This window comes from Mya arenaria, chromosome 7 (assembly GCF_026914265.1).
Source record: "Mya arenaria isolate MELC-2E11 chromosome 7, ASM2691426v1".
Classification (NCBI taxonomy): domain Eukaryota; kingdom Metazoa; phylum Mollusca; class Bivalvia; order Myida; family Myidae; genus Mya; species Mya arenaria.
Genome location: NC_069128.1, coordinates 20201749 through 20220654, shown reverse-complemented (window position 1 = coordinate 20220654; position 18906 = coordinate 20201749). Strand labels below are relative to the sequence as shown.

Genomic DNA, 18906 nt, shown 5'->3' with positions numbered 1-18906 from the left:
GTCTCTTTATGCAATTCATCAATGCATTGTTATCTTAGACAGTTCCTATTATTTTCATCACAGAATATTTAAAGGACAGTTTCATTGATCACCCCTATATTTGGGCATGAATGTGGCAAAGTGTTATACAGATATCTGAAGTCGGTCCTTATCTTGAGCCCTTATTGCTGGCTGATTGTGGTGGAGTGTATTGTTAATATAGAAGTCAGTTATATGGACTTTTCAATCTTGGTTAACAATCACACAATAAATTTCCTATACATTCTAATGTGATCTGACCATTTTTCAGATGAAATAACACTGATTTCTAGTGTTTCATTACCCCAAGCACTATTTACTATATGAAGAACGTTCAATTTGTGTACTTAACACTAAACAAAATGGTTGAATTTTGTTATGTTTCTTGTAAGAAAAACAGAACTCTTTGAAGGTACATGTATTAACTATATAGAAGTATAAACAATGTGATGAAAATGTAAACAAACAAAAACTTGATAAAGTATATCCAGCCTGTTCAGCATTGAAGTTTTACAAAAACTAAAACTATTCAGACCATCTCTGATATGGTGTTACATGCATTGATGTTAAAAGAAAGAGAGAAAAAAGATAAAGGACACCGTGAAGTCACTTCCAATTGGTGTAATTTGCCTTAATGATTCCGATCCATGTAATGGGAAGCGTTTATTATTCTCATGAAGATATAGCCACTGCTGTCTTCAGGATATGAGATATAATGTAATGTACTCAAGAATGGTGTCAATATAGGACTATTAAAAGGCCAAATATGACTGCTAATAATTTTATTAAGCTAGGATTACTATAGTTGTTTGATCTCTCTATATCTAAATTAAATTTGCAGTTACATGTGAAAAAGGAGAGAAGTTGCCAAACACCATGTATACATGATTGTGACTGTATGTGTAGCTTGTATAAGTTGCAGTTTAATATAAAGAAGTTTAAGCTTAGCTTAAACATATGATGCAATTGTCATCTTAAAATAGTATATATCAGGATTTCATGCAGTTAGTTTTGGACACTATAGTTGTTTTTATATAAGAATAAAGAAATAAATAGCTGATTGAAAGCTAGATTCTCAAGTAGCTAAATCTGTCAACCCTAATGATAGCTTTGTTCTAAGTGTGTTCTTACATCAAGTTATATGTTAACAGCCATTTAAATGGGCCTGTAACACATGATCATGGAGATCTATGTAAAGCAAATGTTTCCGAGCGTCATTATTATTTGTAAAAATGAAAACAGATAGGATTGTTGCATGCAATGTATCAATGAAAGTAATAAAGCCCAAATCTTCCTGTGTCTCAGCTAACTGAGTGTTGTTTAATAGAGAATGATGGAACCCATTTGACTGTTTTATTTCCAATGGCATTGGGTGTTAGTTGTGTGTATTATGGGGTGACAGTTGGATTGGTGTTTGGGTTTGCTGACATTTCAACAAAGTGTATCATAAATTGAATTTAGAGAACATGAACAGAGATTATATAACATTTTTTTGGTGATTTTTTGGCTGTTTTGATAAAATTCTTTCATTCAAACACTGATTATGTAAACCCTTCAGGACCCAGATAAAATGTTTTGATTAAAGATAATTTGGATGAACATTTATTAAAGAAATGGCAGCGTTTGCGAATCATTGGTGTTGTAAAATATTTAGTTGTGAAGACTGCTATTTCAGCTACATGTTACCAAAATGCTGCATTTTGTTTCAGATATAATTCAGTATACATGTATATTGAATTACTGTAACGTTAAAACACCACCCAAAATATACCACTCATTATCTGACATCATGTTTGTTTCATACGTGTGCTCAATATAGCACTAATTGTGCTTATTATAACCTCAAGCTAATGCCACGTGCTATCGCATAGCATAGCGATGAAATTTGAAATAGCCATTTTGCTTTATTGATGGAAATTTTAATTCAACTAAGAAGAAATAAAATTGTGACCAAAAAAAAATCGAAAGGCAATAATTTAGATTTGGATAAACGGTGTTGGGATAAACGGTGTTTAATTGTTTTTTAATGTAAGACAAAGAGTTTCTCACCTTTCAGCGATGTGTTAATTTTTAAAAGTAGGTTATTTTAGCTAGATTTACCAAGAATCATTCCCTTCAATAAAATCAAATTAGGAACATTTGGCAAAAGGTCTCAATGTCCTTTTTTGATGACAATAACATTGAATGTCCTATGTCACAGAACTGACTGTTAAAACTGAAACAGTTATGTCCCTGGATGAGCTTAGAAATTATTTATCCTGGATCTCAGATCAGATGGCCATTCACAGGGACTATACTGGTGCTCTTTAGTTTTTTTTTATAAAAAAATGCATTTCAGAAGTAAATTGCTTTTTGGAAGCATACAAATAACATGAAGGAAATGAATCCAATCATTAAAGTTGTATTTAAAAACATTAAAATGATGTAAAAAAGGCAAGGAAATTCTTCAAATTGTATACCTATAGTAGTCAATTGTTGTTTTCTGATGCCATAGGGCCTGTTTCATTTCTCCCTGAAAAGAATTTAGCTGTCTGGATTATCATAATTAGTGGAGCTGCACTTTATTAATTATTGTATCAGACATGATGTTTATTTTCTGTGTTTTGTGCTGTAACAAGTGGATAAAATGAATTTTTAGGTTTACACGGTTTCTGAAATACCTCACAGATCGCTCTACATATATTATTTTTAACATGTAGCTTTTGAAGTCAAAAACCAATAACTAAAAAAAGAGGAAATTTAAAATTTCACTTTTAATTGATAAATTTTAATTTATTGTAGAGATTAAAATGACATGATTGTGCAAAATGAAGAGGAGGTCATAATATTTATTCCTGTTTAAATATTGAAAGTGTCAGCTTTGTTGGATGTATCATAAATTAAGATACTGTGAGCTTTAAGATGTTGTGTAATTTAACTGTGGACAAATGTTTGAAATCAAAACTTTATTCATATGAAAGTGGAGAAATAGAATTAAATTGGGAAAGATAAAAAAAAGTCATTCCAAGACAAGCTATATATGGATACTTTTGGATACGTAAGTTGATAAAGGAATGGAATACGGGTCAAGATAAATGGATCTATTTCTTGTACTTTTTTGAACAAATGTTAATTTTGTCATTGGAACATGTTGAAGTTGTTATTCTTGTGGATTAAAGCACATTTTCGGAAGATATGACGAGAGGCAAGAGGAATAATATACCGGTGTCATAAAATGGTTACAAAAGAAATGAGTGAAAATTGTGTAAACAAGGATTACATTACCCATGACGAGTTAATGTACATTGACGAGGATGGTGGAGACGGCCCAGAACTATATCGACAAAACAGTTACACAAGTGGGATGCCGTGTCGTAAGAAATGTATCGTCCGGTTGGAAAATGCCAGATATACTATAGGTATTGCAGAGTAATGATAATAATTAAGTTCTACATTTTAATCCAGGGACCATGATTACAAACAGTCTCAAATCCAAGTCTCGATTCAGAAAAGAACTTTTATTTAATGACAAAGAATCTTGGTTCAATTTGTTTTCCAAAAATAAATGTAAATAATTGTAAAAATTTGAATGGTAATAATTTCAGCAAATTTCATCATTAAAACTCAACTAGAAAAAAATTGTTACAATGAAATTAAGGTTTGTGGTTTCGACACTTTAGGCTGAACTAAGACTTGTGACTGGTCGTAAAGCCCCAATCCCACCGACATTCCTGACTGTCTGTGATCATTCTGAACTGAAACTTGGCTGATCTGGGATCAGTTCTGTGCTGGATCTGTGTTGGGTCAGGGTTGGTCCTGGACAGTATGAGATATAGCATGTCGTGTAGGGCATGGATCTCCCCAAGGAGGTCTGTGTTTGGTCCGGGACAGTCCATAGCTGATCCGGTATGGTCAGGGACAGTCTGGGATGACATCCGTGTTGACACGTTGTTGGTGGAGTCATTCAGTTATGGTCTGGCACTGCCATGGTGGCACCGTGGTATCCCGTGTTGTGGTGCCATTTATGATCTGGGCTGGTTCAATGTTATTATCTATAATAGGACTTTCGAGGTACTGTCAACTCATTTTCATCCAGGACCATCCCGGACCATCCAAGATCATCCTGGACCATCCCAGACCACCCTGTCCCAAACTCGGACCATCCCTGACCAAGATATCACTAGAGACGGGAGGGGGGGGGGTCCCTGTTAATTAAGGGTGATCCGTGTTGAGTCCAGTTTTCATGTGTAACTGTAGCCCAATGATGGACCCAGTCCTGATGATATGTGAGACATTAATTTCCAAAACAAATATTTTTATTATATCTTCGCTCAATACTGATTTTGCTTGGCTTTTTGATGATATAATGCACCAGTCAATTATAACCACGCCCCCCCCATGCCCCCCCAAGGTCCGGGGAGTAGCGGGGACTTTGTGGGGACGAACTGCTTGTGAAACCCCCCCAAAATGCCCCCCCACCCAAGGTACACTAGGTGAGGCCCAATGCCCGCTATTTTTGGCGGGAAGACAAAACCACCGAATTCACCCGGCACTGCGGGGCCACCTGGAAGGTAAAAACACGGCCCATTTCCCAGGCTATCCCCGGTATACCCCCAGAACAGGGGGGGGGCGTGGTTACAATTGACTGCTGCATAACTGTGTTTAACAAATAGCCAACATGTTTGCAAATGTTGGTCCCAGGGTGCTTTAATTTGCTTCTGAGAAAGCTCTGGTCGGCTGATATTAAAGAGAATTTTGATTTTCATCACAATGTTGAGGGCATTAATATGCCTTCAATCTATTTTTTGACCAAGCAAAACTAACAAAATACTAAATAATTAGATTTGTATGCCAAATTTCCTCAACTGTATTCAGAAAGGAAATTTCATATCCTGTTGTTGCATTTTGTGAAATCTGGCAAACAGTGTTAGATTCTGTGTAATATAACAAAACAATTCTACATTATAACAAAATCCATTTATAAAAATTTTCAGTGGTGAAGTAACCCTCCACCCCCCACCCTACCCGACTCACAAAGTTTGGCCACATGATGATTTCCATGATTTCTGACTTGTGACAATAGGTCATATCCAAATAGGTTTCTGGGTGGGTGGGGGTTCTTCTCACATTCAGAAATTAGTTAACATCAGGTTTGATTTCTAAGTGATCATGATCACATACTATACAACTTAAAAATACCAGATTTACTTCACATTTTTTCATCTCCACTTAACATTGTCTTGCTGTTACTACTTCTGTGTTTTGATTTATTGCTGAAAAACGGCTATGATTATCTAGTTCTTTCCCACTGGACAATTGTGAATAATATCACATTTCAAACAGCCATCATTTCTGTCTATATCCATATTCAGGAAAATCTGTTTCCTGTTTTACCTCTGCATAAATGTAACAGCAATTGAATTATTAGAAATGTCTGGTATGGTATTTGTTTTTATACTGGAAAACTCTTTGAACACTTTTGTATTGCAGATATTTGCCAAAAATGTTTGTTTTTTTATTAAATATTACATAAAAACTGGCTAAATGCTTGTGCATACATTAAGTTACTACTTTCATCATTGTTAACGAAATGCCATGGTTGTGTGAAAAAATAGTATTGCTATTCCAAAGCTGTTAAAAATCTCTTATTTAAACAAAAAGGCACAGAGCTGCAGAGATTGTCATAATTTAATAATTTCCTGACAGTTTCATTAATTATACCCCAATTTAGCTTGTTAGTAAAAGGTTGTTATTATTGCTATTAGTGACACCAACATTGTCATTTATATACAAAATACATATGCAATACCATTAATATCTTACAAGTTCTAAATATCAGATCTCCCGTACAGCTAATGTCAGATAGTTATAAGACAAGTCGCCCATACAGCTAATGCCACATAGTCATGAGACAGATCTCCCATACAGCTAATGTCAGATAGTTATAAGACAAGTTGCCCATATAGCTAATGCAACATAGTCATGAGACAGATCTCCTGTACAGCTAATGTCAGATAGTTATAAGACAAGTCGCCCATACAGCTAATGCCACATAGTCATGAGACAGATCTCCCGTACAGCTAATGTAACCTAGTCATGAGACAGATCTCCCATACAGCTAGTGTAACCTAGTCATGAGACAGATCTCCCGTACAGCTAATGCCACCTAAGGTCATGAGACAGATCTCCTGTACATTTACTAATGCCACCTAGTCATGAGACAGATCTCCCGTACAACTTATGCCACCTAAGGTCATGAGACAGATCTCCTATACAGCTAATGCCACCTAGTCATGAGACAGATCTCCTATACAGCTAATGCCACCTAGTCATGTGACAGATCTCCTGTACAACTTATGCCACCTAGTCATGAGACAGGTCTCCCCTACAGCTAATGCCTCCTAGTCATGAGACAGATCTCCCATACAGCTAATGCCACCTAGTCATGAGACATATCTCCCATTAAACTAATACCACCTAGTCATGAGACAGATCTCCTGTACAGCTAATACCACCTAGTCATGAGACAGATCTCCCATACAACTAATGCCACCTAGTCATGAGACAGATCTCCCGTACAACTTATGCCACCTAGTCATGAGACAGATCTCCCATACAACTAATACCACCTAGTCATGAGACAGATCTCCCGTACAACTAATACCACCTAGTCATGAGACAGATCTCCCGTACAACTAATACCACCTTGTCATGAGACAGATCTCCCATACAACTAATACCGCCTAGTCATGAGACAGATCTCCCGTACAACTAATACCACATAGTCATGAGACAGATCTCCCGTACAACTTATGCCACCTAGTCATGAGACAGATCTCCTGTACAGCTAATGCCACATAGTCATGAGACAGATCTCCCATACAACTAATACCACCTAGTCATGAGACAGATCTCCCATACAACTTATGCCACCTAGTCATGAGACAGATCTCCTGTACAACTAATGCCACCTAGTCATGAGACAGATCTCCTGTACAGCTAATGCCACATAGTCATGAGACAGATCTCCTGTACAGCTAATGCCACCTAGTCATGAGACAGATCTCCTGTACAGCTAATGCCACCTAGTCATGAGACAGATCTCCTGTACAGCTAATGCCACCTAGTCATGAGACAGATCTCCTGTACAGCTAATGCCACATAGTCATGAGACAGATCTCAGTTACAACTAATACCACCTAGTCATGAGACAGATCTCCCGTACAACTTATGCCACCTTGTCATGAGACAGATCTCCTGTACAGCTAATGCCACATAGTCATGAGACAGATCTCAGTTACAACTAATACCACCTAGTCATGTGACAGATCTCCCGTACAGCTAATGCCACTTAGTCATGAGACAGATCTCCTGTACAGCTAATGCCACATAGTCATAAGACAGATCTCCTGTACATTTACTAATGCAACATGGTCATAAGACAGATCTCCCATACATTTACTAATGCCACATAGTCATGAGACAGATCTCCCGTACAACTTATGACACCTAAGGTCATGAGACAGATCTCCCGTACAACTAATGCCACCTAGTCATGAGACAAATCTCCCGTTCAACTTATGCCACCTAGTCATGAGACAGATCTCCCATACAGCTAATGCCACCTAGTCATTAGACAGGTCTCCCCTACAGCTAATGCCACATAGTTATGAGACATATCTCCCCTACAGCTAATGCCACCTAGTCATGAGACAGATCTCCTGTACAACTTATGCCACCTAGTCATGAGACAGGTCTCCCATACAACTAATGCCAACAAAACATGAGACAGATCTCCCTTACAGCTAATTCCACATAGTCATGAGACAGATCTCCCATACAACTAATGCCACCAAAACATGAGACAGATCTCCCATACAACTAATGCCACCAAAACATGAGACAGATCTCCCTTACAGCTAATGTCACCTAGTCATGAGACAGATCTCCCGTACAGCTAATGCCACATAGTCATGAGACAGATTTCCCGTACAGATAATGCTACCTTAGGTCATGAGACAGATCTCCTGTACAACTAATGCCACCTAGTCATGAGACAGATCTCCTGTACAGCTAATGCCACCTAAGGTCATGAGACAGATCTCCTGTACAGCTAATGCCACTTAGTCATGTGACAGATCTCCCCTACAGCTAATGCCACCTAGATATGTGACAGATCTCCTGTACAGCTAATGCCACCTAGTCATGAGACAGATCTCCTGTACAGCTAATGCCACCTAGTCATGAGACAGATCTCCCATACAGCTAATGCCACATAGTCATGAGACAGATCCCCCATACAGCTAATGCCACCTAGTCATGAGACAGATCTCCCATACAGCTAATGCCACCTAGTCATGAGACAGATCTCCTGTACAGCTAATGCCACCTAGTCATGAGACAGATCTCCTGTACAGCTAATGCCACCTAGTCATGAGACAGATCTCCTGTACAGCTAATGCCACCTAGTCATGAGACAGATCTCCTGTACAGCTAATGCCACCTAGTCATGAGACAGATCTCCCATACAGCTAATGCCACCTAGTCATGAGACAGATCTCCTGTACAGCTAATGCCACCTAGTCATGAGACAGATCTCCTGTACAGCTAATGCCACCTAGTCATGAGACAGATCTCCCATACAGCTAATGCCACATAGTCATGAGACAGATCCCCCATACAGCTAATGCCACCTTAGGTCATGAGACAGATCTCCTGTACAGCTAATGCCACTTAGTCATGTGACAGATCTCCCATACAGCTAATGCCACCTAGTCATGAGACAGATCTCCCATACAGCTAATGCCACATAGTCATGAGACAGGTCTCCCATACAGCTAATGCCACCTTAGGTCATGAGACAGATCTCCCATACTGTTTATGTAACCTAGTCATGAGACAGATCTCCCATACAGCTAATGTTACCTTGTCATGAGACAGATCTCCCAGACAGCTAATGCCACCTAGTCATGAGATCTCCAGTTCAGCTAATGCCACATATTCATGAGACAGATCTCCCAAACAGCTAATGCCACCTAGTCATGAGATCTCCCGTACAGTTAATGCCACCATAGGTCATGTGACAGATCTCCCATACAGCTAATGCCACCTAGTCATGAGACAGATCGCAGTTACAACTAATGCCATCTAGTCATGTGACAGATCTCCCGTACAGCTAATGCCATTTAGTCATGAGACAGATCTCCTGTACAGCTTATGCCACATAGTCATAAGACAGATCTCCTGTACAATACTAATGCCACATGGTCATAAGACATATCTCCCGTACATTTACTAATGCCACATAGTCATGAGACAGACCTCCTGTACAACTTATGGCACCTAAGGTCATAAGACATTTCTCCCATACAACTAATGCCACCTAGTCATGAGACAAATCTCCTGTACAACTTAAGCCACCTAGTCATGAGATAGGTCTCCCATACAGCTAATGCCACCTAAGGTCATGAGACAGATCTCCTGTACAGCTTATGCCACTTTAGGTCATGAGACAGATCTCCCATACAACTTATGCCACCTAAACATGAGACAGATCTCCCATACAGCTAATGCCACATAGTCATGAGACAGATCTCCTGTACAGCTAATGTCAGATAGTTATAAGACAGATCCCCCGAACCGCTAATGTCACCTAGTCATGAGACAGATCTCCTGTACAGCTAATGCCACATAGTCATGAGACAGATCTCCCGTACAGCTAATGCCACATAGTCATAAGAAAGATCTCCAGAACAACTTATGTCACCTAAGGTCATGTGACAGATCTCCCATACAACTAATGCCACCTAGTCATGAGACAGATCCCCCATACAGCTAATGCCACCTAAGGTCATGAGACAGATCTCCTGTACAGCTAATGCCACCTAGTCATGTGACAGATCTCCCATACAGCTAATGCCACCTAGTCATGAGACAGATCTCCTGTACAGCTAATGCCACCTAGTCAAGAGACAGATCTCCTGTACAGCTAATGCCACCTTAGGTCATGAGACAGATCTCCTGTACAGCTAATGCCACCTAGTCATGTGACAGATCTCCCATACAGCTAATGCCACCTAGTCATGAGACAGATCTCCCATACAGCTAATGCCACCTGAGGTCATGAGACAGATCTCCCATACAGCTTATGTAACCTAGTCATGAGACAGATCTCCCATACAGCTAATGTTACCTTGTCATGAGACAGATCTCCCAGACAGCTAATGTCACCTAGTCATGAGATCTCCAGTTCAGCTAATGCCACATATTCATGAGACAGATCTCCCGAACAGCTAATGCCACCAAGTCATGAGATCTCCCGTACAGCTTATGCCACCATAGGTCATGAGACAGATAGCCTGTACAGCTAATGCCACCTAGTCATGAGACAGATCTCAGTTACAACTAATGCCACCTAGTCATGTGACAGATCTCCTGTACAGCTAATGCCACTTAGTCATGAGACAGATCTCCTGTACAGCTAATGCCACCTAGTCATGAGACAGATCTCAGTTACAACTAATGCCACCTAGTCATGTGACAGATCTCCTGTACAGCTAATGCCACTTAGTCATGAGACAGATCTCCTGTACAGCTAATGCCACATAGTCATGAGACATATCTCCTGTACAACTTATGGCACCTAAGTTCATGAGACAGATCTCGCGTACAACTAATGCCACCTAGTCACGAGACAAATCTCCTGTACAACTTATGCCACCTAGTCATGAGACAGGTCTCCCATACAGCTAATGCCACCTAGTCATGTGACAGATCTCCCATACAGCCAATGCCACTTAGTCATGAGACAAATCTCCTGTACAGCTAATGCCACATAGTCATAAGACAGATCTCGCGTACAACTAATGCCACCAAGCCACGAGACAAATCTCCTGTACAACTTATGCCACCTAGTCATGAGACAGGTCTCCCATACAGCTAATGCAACCTAGTCATGTGACAGGTCTCCCATACAGCTAATGCAACTTAGTCATGAGACAGATCTCCCGTACAGCTAATGCCACATAGTCATAAAACAGATCTCCTGTACATTTACTAATGCCACATGGTCATAAGACAGATCTCCTGTACATTTACTAATGCCACATAGTCATGAGACAGATCTCCTGTACAACTTATGTCACCTAAGTTCATGAGACAGATCTCGCGTACAACTAATGCCACCTAGTCATGAGACAGATCTCCCGTACAACTTATGCCACCTAGTCATGAGACAGGTCTCTCATACAGCTAATGCCACCTAAGGTCATGAGACAGATCTCCTGTACAGCTAATGCCACCTTAGGTCATGAGACAGATCTCCCATTAAACTAATACCACCTAGTCATGTGACAGATCTCCCGTACAGCTAATGCCACTTAGTCATGAGACAGATCTCCCGTACAGCTAATGCCACCTAGTCATGAGACAGATCTCCCGTACAGCTAATGCCACACGGTCATGTGATAGATCTCCCGTACAGCTAATACCACCTAGTCATGAGACAGCTCTCCCGTACAGCTAATGCCACATAGTCATGAGACAGGTCTCCCGTACAGCTAATGCCACGTAGTCATGAGACAGGTCTCCCGTACAGCTAATACCACCTAGTCATGAGATAGCTCTCCCGTACAGCTAGTGCCACATGGTCATGTGACAGATCTCCCGTACAGCTAATACCACCTTGTCATGAGACAGCTCTCCCGTACAGCTAATGCCACCTAGTCATGAGACAGATCTCCCATACAACTAATGCCACCTAGTCAAGAGACAGATCTCCCATACTGCTAATGCAACATAGTCATGAGACAGGTCACCCATTCAGCTAATGCCACATAGTCATGAGACAGATCTCCCGTACAACTAATGTCACCTAGACATGAGACAGATCTCCTGTACATCATATGCCACCTTAGGTCATGAGACAGATGTCACCTTGACATGAGACAGGTCACCTGTACAGCTAATGCCACCTAGTCAAGAGACAAATCTCCCATACAGCTAATGCCACATAGTCATGAGATAGATCTCCCATACAGCTAATGCCACATAGTCATGAGATAGATCTCCCATACAGCTTATGCCACCTTAGGTCATGAGACAAATCTCCAGTACAACTAATGTTACCTAGTCATGAGACAGATCTCCCATACAACTAATGCCACCTAGTCATGTGACAGATCTCAGGTACAGCTTATGCCACCTTAGGTCATGAGACAGATCTCCCATACAACTAATGTCACCTAGACATGAGACAGGTCTCTCGTACAGCTAATGCCACTTAGTCATGAGACAGGTCTCCCCTACAGCTAATGTCACCTAGACATTAGGCAGGTCTCCCATACAACTAATGCCACCTAGTCATGAGACAGATCTCCCATACAACTAATATCACCTAGACATGAGACAGGTCTCCCATACAGCTAATGCCACTTAGTCATGAGACAGATCTCCCCTACAGCTAATGTCACCTAGACATTAGGCAGGTCTCCCATACAACTAAGACCACCTAGTCATGAGACAGATCTCCCATACCACTAATGCCACTTAGTCATGAGACAGATCTCCCGTCCAACCAATGTCACTTAGTCATGAGACAGGTCTCCCAAATAGCAAATGCCACCTAGTCATGAGACCGATCTCCCATACAGCTAATGTCACCTAGTCATGTGACAGATCTCCCTTACAGCTAATATCACCTAGTCATGAGACAGATCTCCCATACAACTAATGCCACCTAGTCAAGAGACAGATCTCCCATACTGCTAATGCAACATAGTCATGAGACAGGTCACCCATTCAGCTAATGCCACATAGTCATGAGACAGATCTCCTGTACAACTAATGTCACCTAGACATGAGACAGATCTCCCGTACATCATATGCCACCTTAGGTCATGAGACAGATGTCACCTTGACATGAGACAGGTCTCCTGTACAGCTAATGCCACCTAGTCAAGAGACAAATCTCCCATACAGCTAATGCCACATAGTCATGAGATAGGTCTCCCATACAGCTTATGCCACCTTAGGTCATGAGACAAATCTCCAGTACAACTAATGTTACCTAGTCATGAGACAGATCTCCCATACAACTAATGCCACCTAGTCATGTGACAGATCTCAGGTACAGCTAATGCCACCTTAGGTCATGAGACAGATCTTCCATACAACTAATGTCACCTAGACATGAGACAGGTCTCTCGTACAGCTAATGCCACTTAGTCATGAGACAGGTCTCCCCTACAGCTAATGTCACCTAGACATTAGGCAGCGTTCCCATACAACTAATGCCACCTAGTCATGAGACAGATCTCCCATACAACTAATGTCACCTAGACATGAGACAGGTCTCCCATACAGCTAATGCCACTTAGTCATGAGACAGATCTCCCCTACAGCTAATGTCACCTAGACATTAGGCAGGTCTCCCATACAACTAATACCACCTAGTCATGAGACAGATCTCCCATACCACTAATGCCACTTAGTCATGAGACAGATCTCCCGTCCAACCAATGTCACTTAGTCATAAGACAGGTCTCCCAAATAGCAAATGCCACCTAGTCATGAGACCGATCTCCCATACAGCTAATGTCACCTAGTCATGTGACAGATCTCCCTTACAGCTAATATCACCTAGTCATGAGACAGATCTCCCATACAGCTAATGTCACCTAGTCATGAGACAGATCTCCCCTACAGCTAATATCACCTAGTCATGAGACAGATCTCCCATACAGCTAATGTCACCTATTCATGAGACAGATCTCCCCTACAGCAATGCCACCTAGTCATGAGACAGATCTCCCATACAGCTAATGCCACCTAGTCATGAGACAGATCTCCCCTACAGCTAATGTCACCTAGTCATGAGACAGATCTCCCCTACAGCTAATGCCACCTAGTCATGAGACATGTCTCCCATACAGCTAATGTCACCTAGTCATGAGACAGATCTCCCCTACAGCTAATGCCACCTAGTCATGAGACATATCTCCTGTACAGCTAATGCCACCTAGTCATGAGGCAGATCTCCCCTACAGCTAATGCCACCTAGTCATGAGACAGATCTCCAGTACAGCTAATGCCACCTAGTCATGAGACAGATCTCCCCTACAGCTAATGCCACCTAGTCATGAGACATGTCTCCCATACAGTTAATGTCACCTAGATATGAGACAGATCTCCCCTACAGCTAATGTCACCTAGTCATGAGACATGTCTCCCATACAGTTAATGTCACCTAGATATGAGACAGATCTCCCATACAGCTAATGCCACATAGTCATGAGACAGATCTCCCCTACAGCTAATGCCACCTAGATATGAGACAGATCTCCCCTACAGCTAATGCCACCTAGTCATGAGACAGATCTCCCCTACAGCTAATGCCACCTAGTCATGAGACATATCTCCCATACAGCTAATGCCACCTAGTCATGAGACATATCTCCCATACAGCTAATGCCACCTAGATATGAGACAGATCTCCCCTACAGCTAATGTCACCTAGATATGAGAGAGATCTCCCCTACAGCTAATGCCACCTAGATATGAGACAGATCTCCCCTACAGCTAATGCCACCTAGATATGAGACAGATCTCCGCTACAGCTAATGCCACCTAGATATGAGACAGATCTCCCCTACAGCTAATGCCACCTAGTCATGAGACAGATCTCCCCTACAGCTAATGCCACCTAGATATGAGACAGATCTCCCCTACAGCTAATGCCACCTAGATATGAGACAGATCTCCCATACAGCTAATGCCACCTAGTCATGAGACAGATCTCCCCTACAGCTAATGCCACCTAGATATGAGACAGATCTCCCCTACAGCTAATGCCACCTAGTCATGAGACAGATCTCCCCTACAGCTAATGCCACCTAGTCATGAGACAGATCTCCCCTACAGCTAATGCCACCTAGTCATGAGACATGTCTCCCATACAGTTAATGTCACCTAGATATGAGACAGATCTCCCCTACAGCTAATGTCACCTAGTCATGAGACATGTCTCCCATACAGTTAATGTCACCTAGATATGAGACAGATCTCCCCTACAGCTAATGCCACCTAGTCATGAGACAGATCTCCCGTACAGCTAATGCCACCTAGTCATGAGACATGTCTCCCATACAGTTAATGTCACCTAGATATGAGACAGATCTCCCCTACAGCTAATGTCACCTAGTCATGAGACAGATCTCCCCTACAGCTAATGCCACCTAGTCATGAGACAGATCTCCCCTACAGCTAATGCCACCTAGATATGAGACAGATCTCCCCTACAGCTAATGCCACCTAGTCATGAGACAGATCTCCCCTACAGCTAATGCCACCTAGTCATGAGACAGATCTCCCCTACAGCTAATGCCACCTAGTCATGAGACATGTCTCCCATACAGTTAATGTCACCTAGATATGAGACAGATCTCCCCTACAGCTAATGTCACCTAGTCATGAGACATGTCTCCCATACAGTTAATGTCACCTAGATATGAGACAGATCTCCCCTACAGCTAATGCCACCTAGTCATGAGACAGATCTCCCGTACAGCTAATGCCACCTAGTCATGAGACATGTCTCCCATACAGTTAATGTCACCTAGATATGAGACAGACCTCCCATACAGCTAATGCCACCTAGTCATGAGACAGATCTCCCCTACAGCTAATGCCACCTAGATATGAGACAGATCTCCCCTACAGCTAATGCCAACTAGTCATGAGACAGATCTCCCCTACAGCTAATGCCACCTAGTCATGAGACATATCTCCCATACAGCTAATGCCACCTAGTCATGAGACATATCTCCCCTACAGCTAATGCCACCTAGATATGAGACAGATCTCCCCTACAGCTAATGCCACCTAGTCATGAGACATATCTCCCATACAGCTAATGCCACCTAGTCATGAGACATATCTCCCCTACAGCTAATGCCACCTAGATATGAGACAGATCTCCCCTACAGCTAATGCCACCTTGTCATGTGACAGATCTCCCCTACAGCTAATGTCACCTAGTCATGAGACAGATCTCCCCTACAGCTAATGCCACCTAGATATGAGACAGATCTCCCCTACAGCTAATGCCACCTAGATATGAGACAGATCTCCCATACAGCTAATGCCACCTAGTCATGAGACATGTCTCCCATACAGTTAATGTCACCTAGATATGAGACAGATCTCCCCTACAGCTAATGTCACCTAGTCATGAGACATGTCTCCCATACAGTTAATGTCACCTAGATATGAGACAGACCTCCCATACAGCTAATGCCACCTAGTCATTCGACAGGTCTCCCATACAGCTAATGTCACATAGTCAAATCTGACAAATTTAGAAAAGTCTGTGGAACAAAACTTTAATTTGGTGTGGCCTTAGGTGTCAACAAGAAATGTCTGAAATGTTGTACAACTTGGTCATAGGTATTAACCGTCTAGACTCAAAATCCTGGTGGACATATGTTGGAGATATTTTTATTGTTCATTACTTTCAGAAGACAATATCTGTTGCTTGGTTGGTGATCTTTTGTCAATATGGACCAAGAGTTATTCAGACAAATGGACAATTCATGCCTTGTTATGGGGATGTTGTCCAAAATTGGTATTTTTCTTGAAAGATACTGCTAATGAGGTACTTAAGGGAGAAATCATTGACTGCTACTTCAGTCCAGTAAGGGATGCCCATGTTGGAATAGACTTGGCAAAATGGCTCTGTTCTTGGTTCTGTATCATATAAGTATCCATCATGTGTTTCTGGTTCTGCGAAAAAATTGACATAGAAAACATGCTTTTGTAAATTTCACCAAAAAGCGTGTGCGACGTTGTGTACTGACATCATAAAGCGCAGTAATTTTAAATCACTATCGACTTCAAATAGTTCCTTTAAAAATCACATTTTTATGATTATTTATTTTCAATTTTAATTAAAAGTATTGAATACTTATAATTATTTTTGATTGCGCTTTATTGAAATTGCATAATATACTTTTCATAAACCATACAATAAAAGAAATAAGAAGTGGCGCGTTGTTGCGCGTGACTCATCTTACATGGGGGGTGTAAGATGAGTTTTTCCAGCACCGGTCACATGATCGGAAACACACATCCGGTATGCTAGAATGATATATGTTAATCCAGGTCTCTTTATAATGTTACATCAAATGTTTGGCAAAAAAATTACATTGATCCAGTGTGATCCAGAAATAAAGAGTAATTATGCTGTTTTACCGGTCTGTGGTTCCACAGTATCCATAGTAATAAAAGTCATTTAATTTCTATAATTTAGAAATGAAAATCACTAAGCATATCAAATTATTAATTGACATGACAGAGCAGCCCTGATTTAAATAGTGATCTAGCAATGAAAATTTATAAAATTTGATACTGTTGACAAACAAATAAAAACATGGAATTTGGAACAGTTTTCACGCGTCCCCTAGCCTCCCCATTCTTGAGAAAAGCACCTTTAAAACTGTTCAATATATGATATATTGCATCCTCTGCATAATTCAGACTATCAGCTAAATACATTTTACAAGGCACCTCTGTTTTAAAAACATTTAAGTAAAATTTAATATAATATTCATTTTATTATTTGTTAACAAACAAATAAGCAAAGTCTTAAATATCTTGGTATTTTTTTTAACATAAGTATGATTCCATTTGAAGATTAAAAGTTTGTGTTAAGTTATACAATAATGAACACAAAACTGCTCATTTTAAAGGGACTTGCTTATGTTTTTTTAAATCCACTTATTACAATAGACATAAATGTATTGCAAAATAAAGTGTGGCAAATCATTAGGTCAGTGTCAAAACTAAGATAATGACCGCTGAAACCTTTCAGCAAATGTTGATGTTTGCTCAAGTATTGTCTTTTGAATACCATTACTAACAGGAATCAGGGATTCATTGTTGCATGATTGGTTGATTGACATTATCATGTGATGTGATCAATGAATTCTTTATAGTCAAAATATCCATCTACTGTTGTATAATTTCTTGTGGCCTAGTGGTTATGGTTTCCGTATGCTAATATTTTCTTGACTATACAGACATGGGTTGGCAACCCACTAAGACCAAAATTATTTGTTATACTTTTATTGCAGACTTCGCAAAAACTGTCAGTCTTGACCTGTTAATTTTGACTCAGTCCCTTGTAGTGGGGTCGGTCTGTTTGCAGGACAGTTTTCTTGTGCAGATGTAAAATAATAGTGAAGATCTAAATTTTATCAATAATCAAACGACGCTGAAAAGTTCAAAAAAATATTTTGTTGAAAAGAAAATTGCCTTCAGTATCAATGATATTGTTTAAGACAAATCGGCCCCTTACCAAATCAGCCCCTACTTAAAACAGTAACCTTTTCGGCCCATTACCAAATCAGACCCATCCTGTAGATATTTCGGCCCCTGATTACAGAGACGTTTTGGCCCTTATTTATTGTCAATACTACATGTTAAAAAGTATAAATATTTGTTTGAAATGTTAAATAGAAATAGTAAATAAAGACTTCAAAGAAAATTTGTATTTGATCAATGCATCCTTAACCAGGCAAACACTTGGGGTTTTGGGTGCGAAAAAGATGTTCAGATGTGTGCATGAATTAGTGTCTATAATTTCTTAATGTTTTTACGGATAATTAAAGAAGATTTGAATAATAGACCATTTGTCTTGCTGCCTTGTCAAATAACCGATTGCTTTGGAATCCAATGTTGTATTCGGTAGTGTCGATGTCGGAATGCGTGTACTGCACTAAGTCAAACACCATACAGCATTTGCCTCCGTATGCAATACTTTACCAAAAATAATGTATATAACTGTGTATATTTCAGTAAAATGATAAACTTTTGTCATAAACATTGGAATGTTTTAAAGGATAGTTCCAAATG

The 18906-nt window shown here is 40.4% G+C and overlaps 1 protein-coding gene across 4 annotated transcripts in view; it reads left to right on the top strand.

Annotated features, from left to right (window-relative positions):
- LOC128241542 (dual specificity calcium/calmodulin-dependent 3',5'-cyclic nucleotide phosphodiesterase 1-like) overlaps positions 1-18906 on the top strand; it is a 370992-nt gene that overhangs the window by 99474 nt on the left and 252612 nt on the right. Inside the window, exon 2 of one of the 4 annotated variants that reach the window (XM_052958529.1) lies at positions 2800-3416. The exons of the other annotated variants lie outside the window; for them this stretch is intronic. Coding sequence (XP_052814489.1) covers positions 3233-3416 — 184 coding nt within the window. The 5' untranslated portion in view covers positions 2800-3232. The remainder of the gene's footprint in view (positions 1-2799; positions 3417-18906) is intronic. 4 annotated transcript variants of the gene reach the window in all.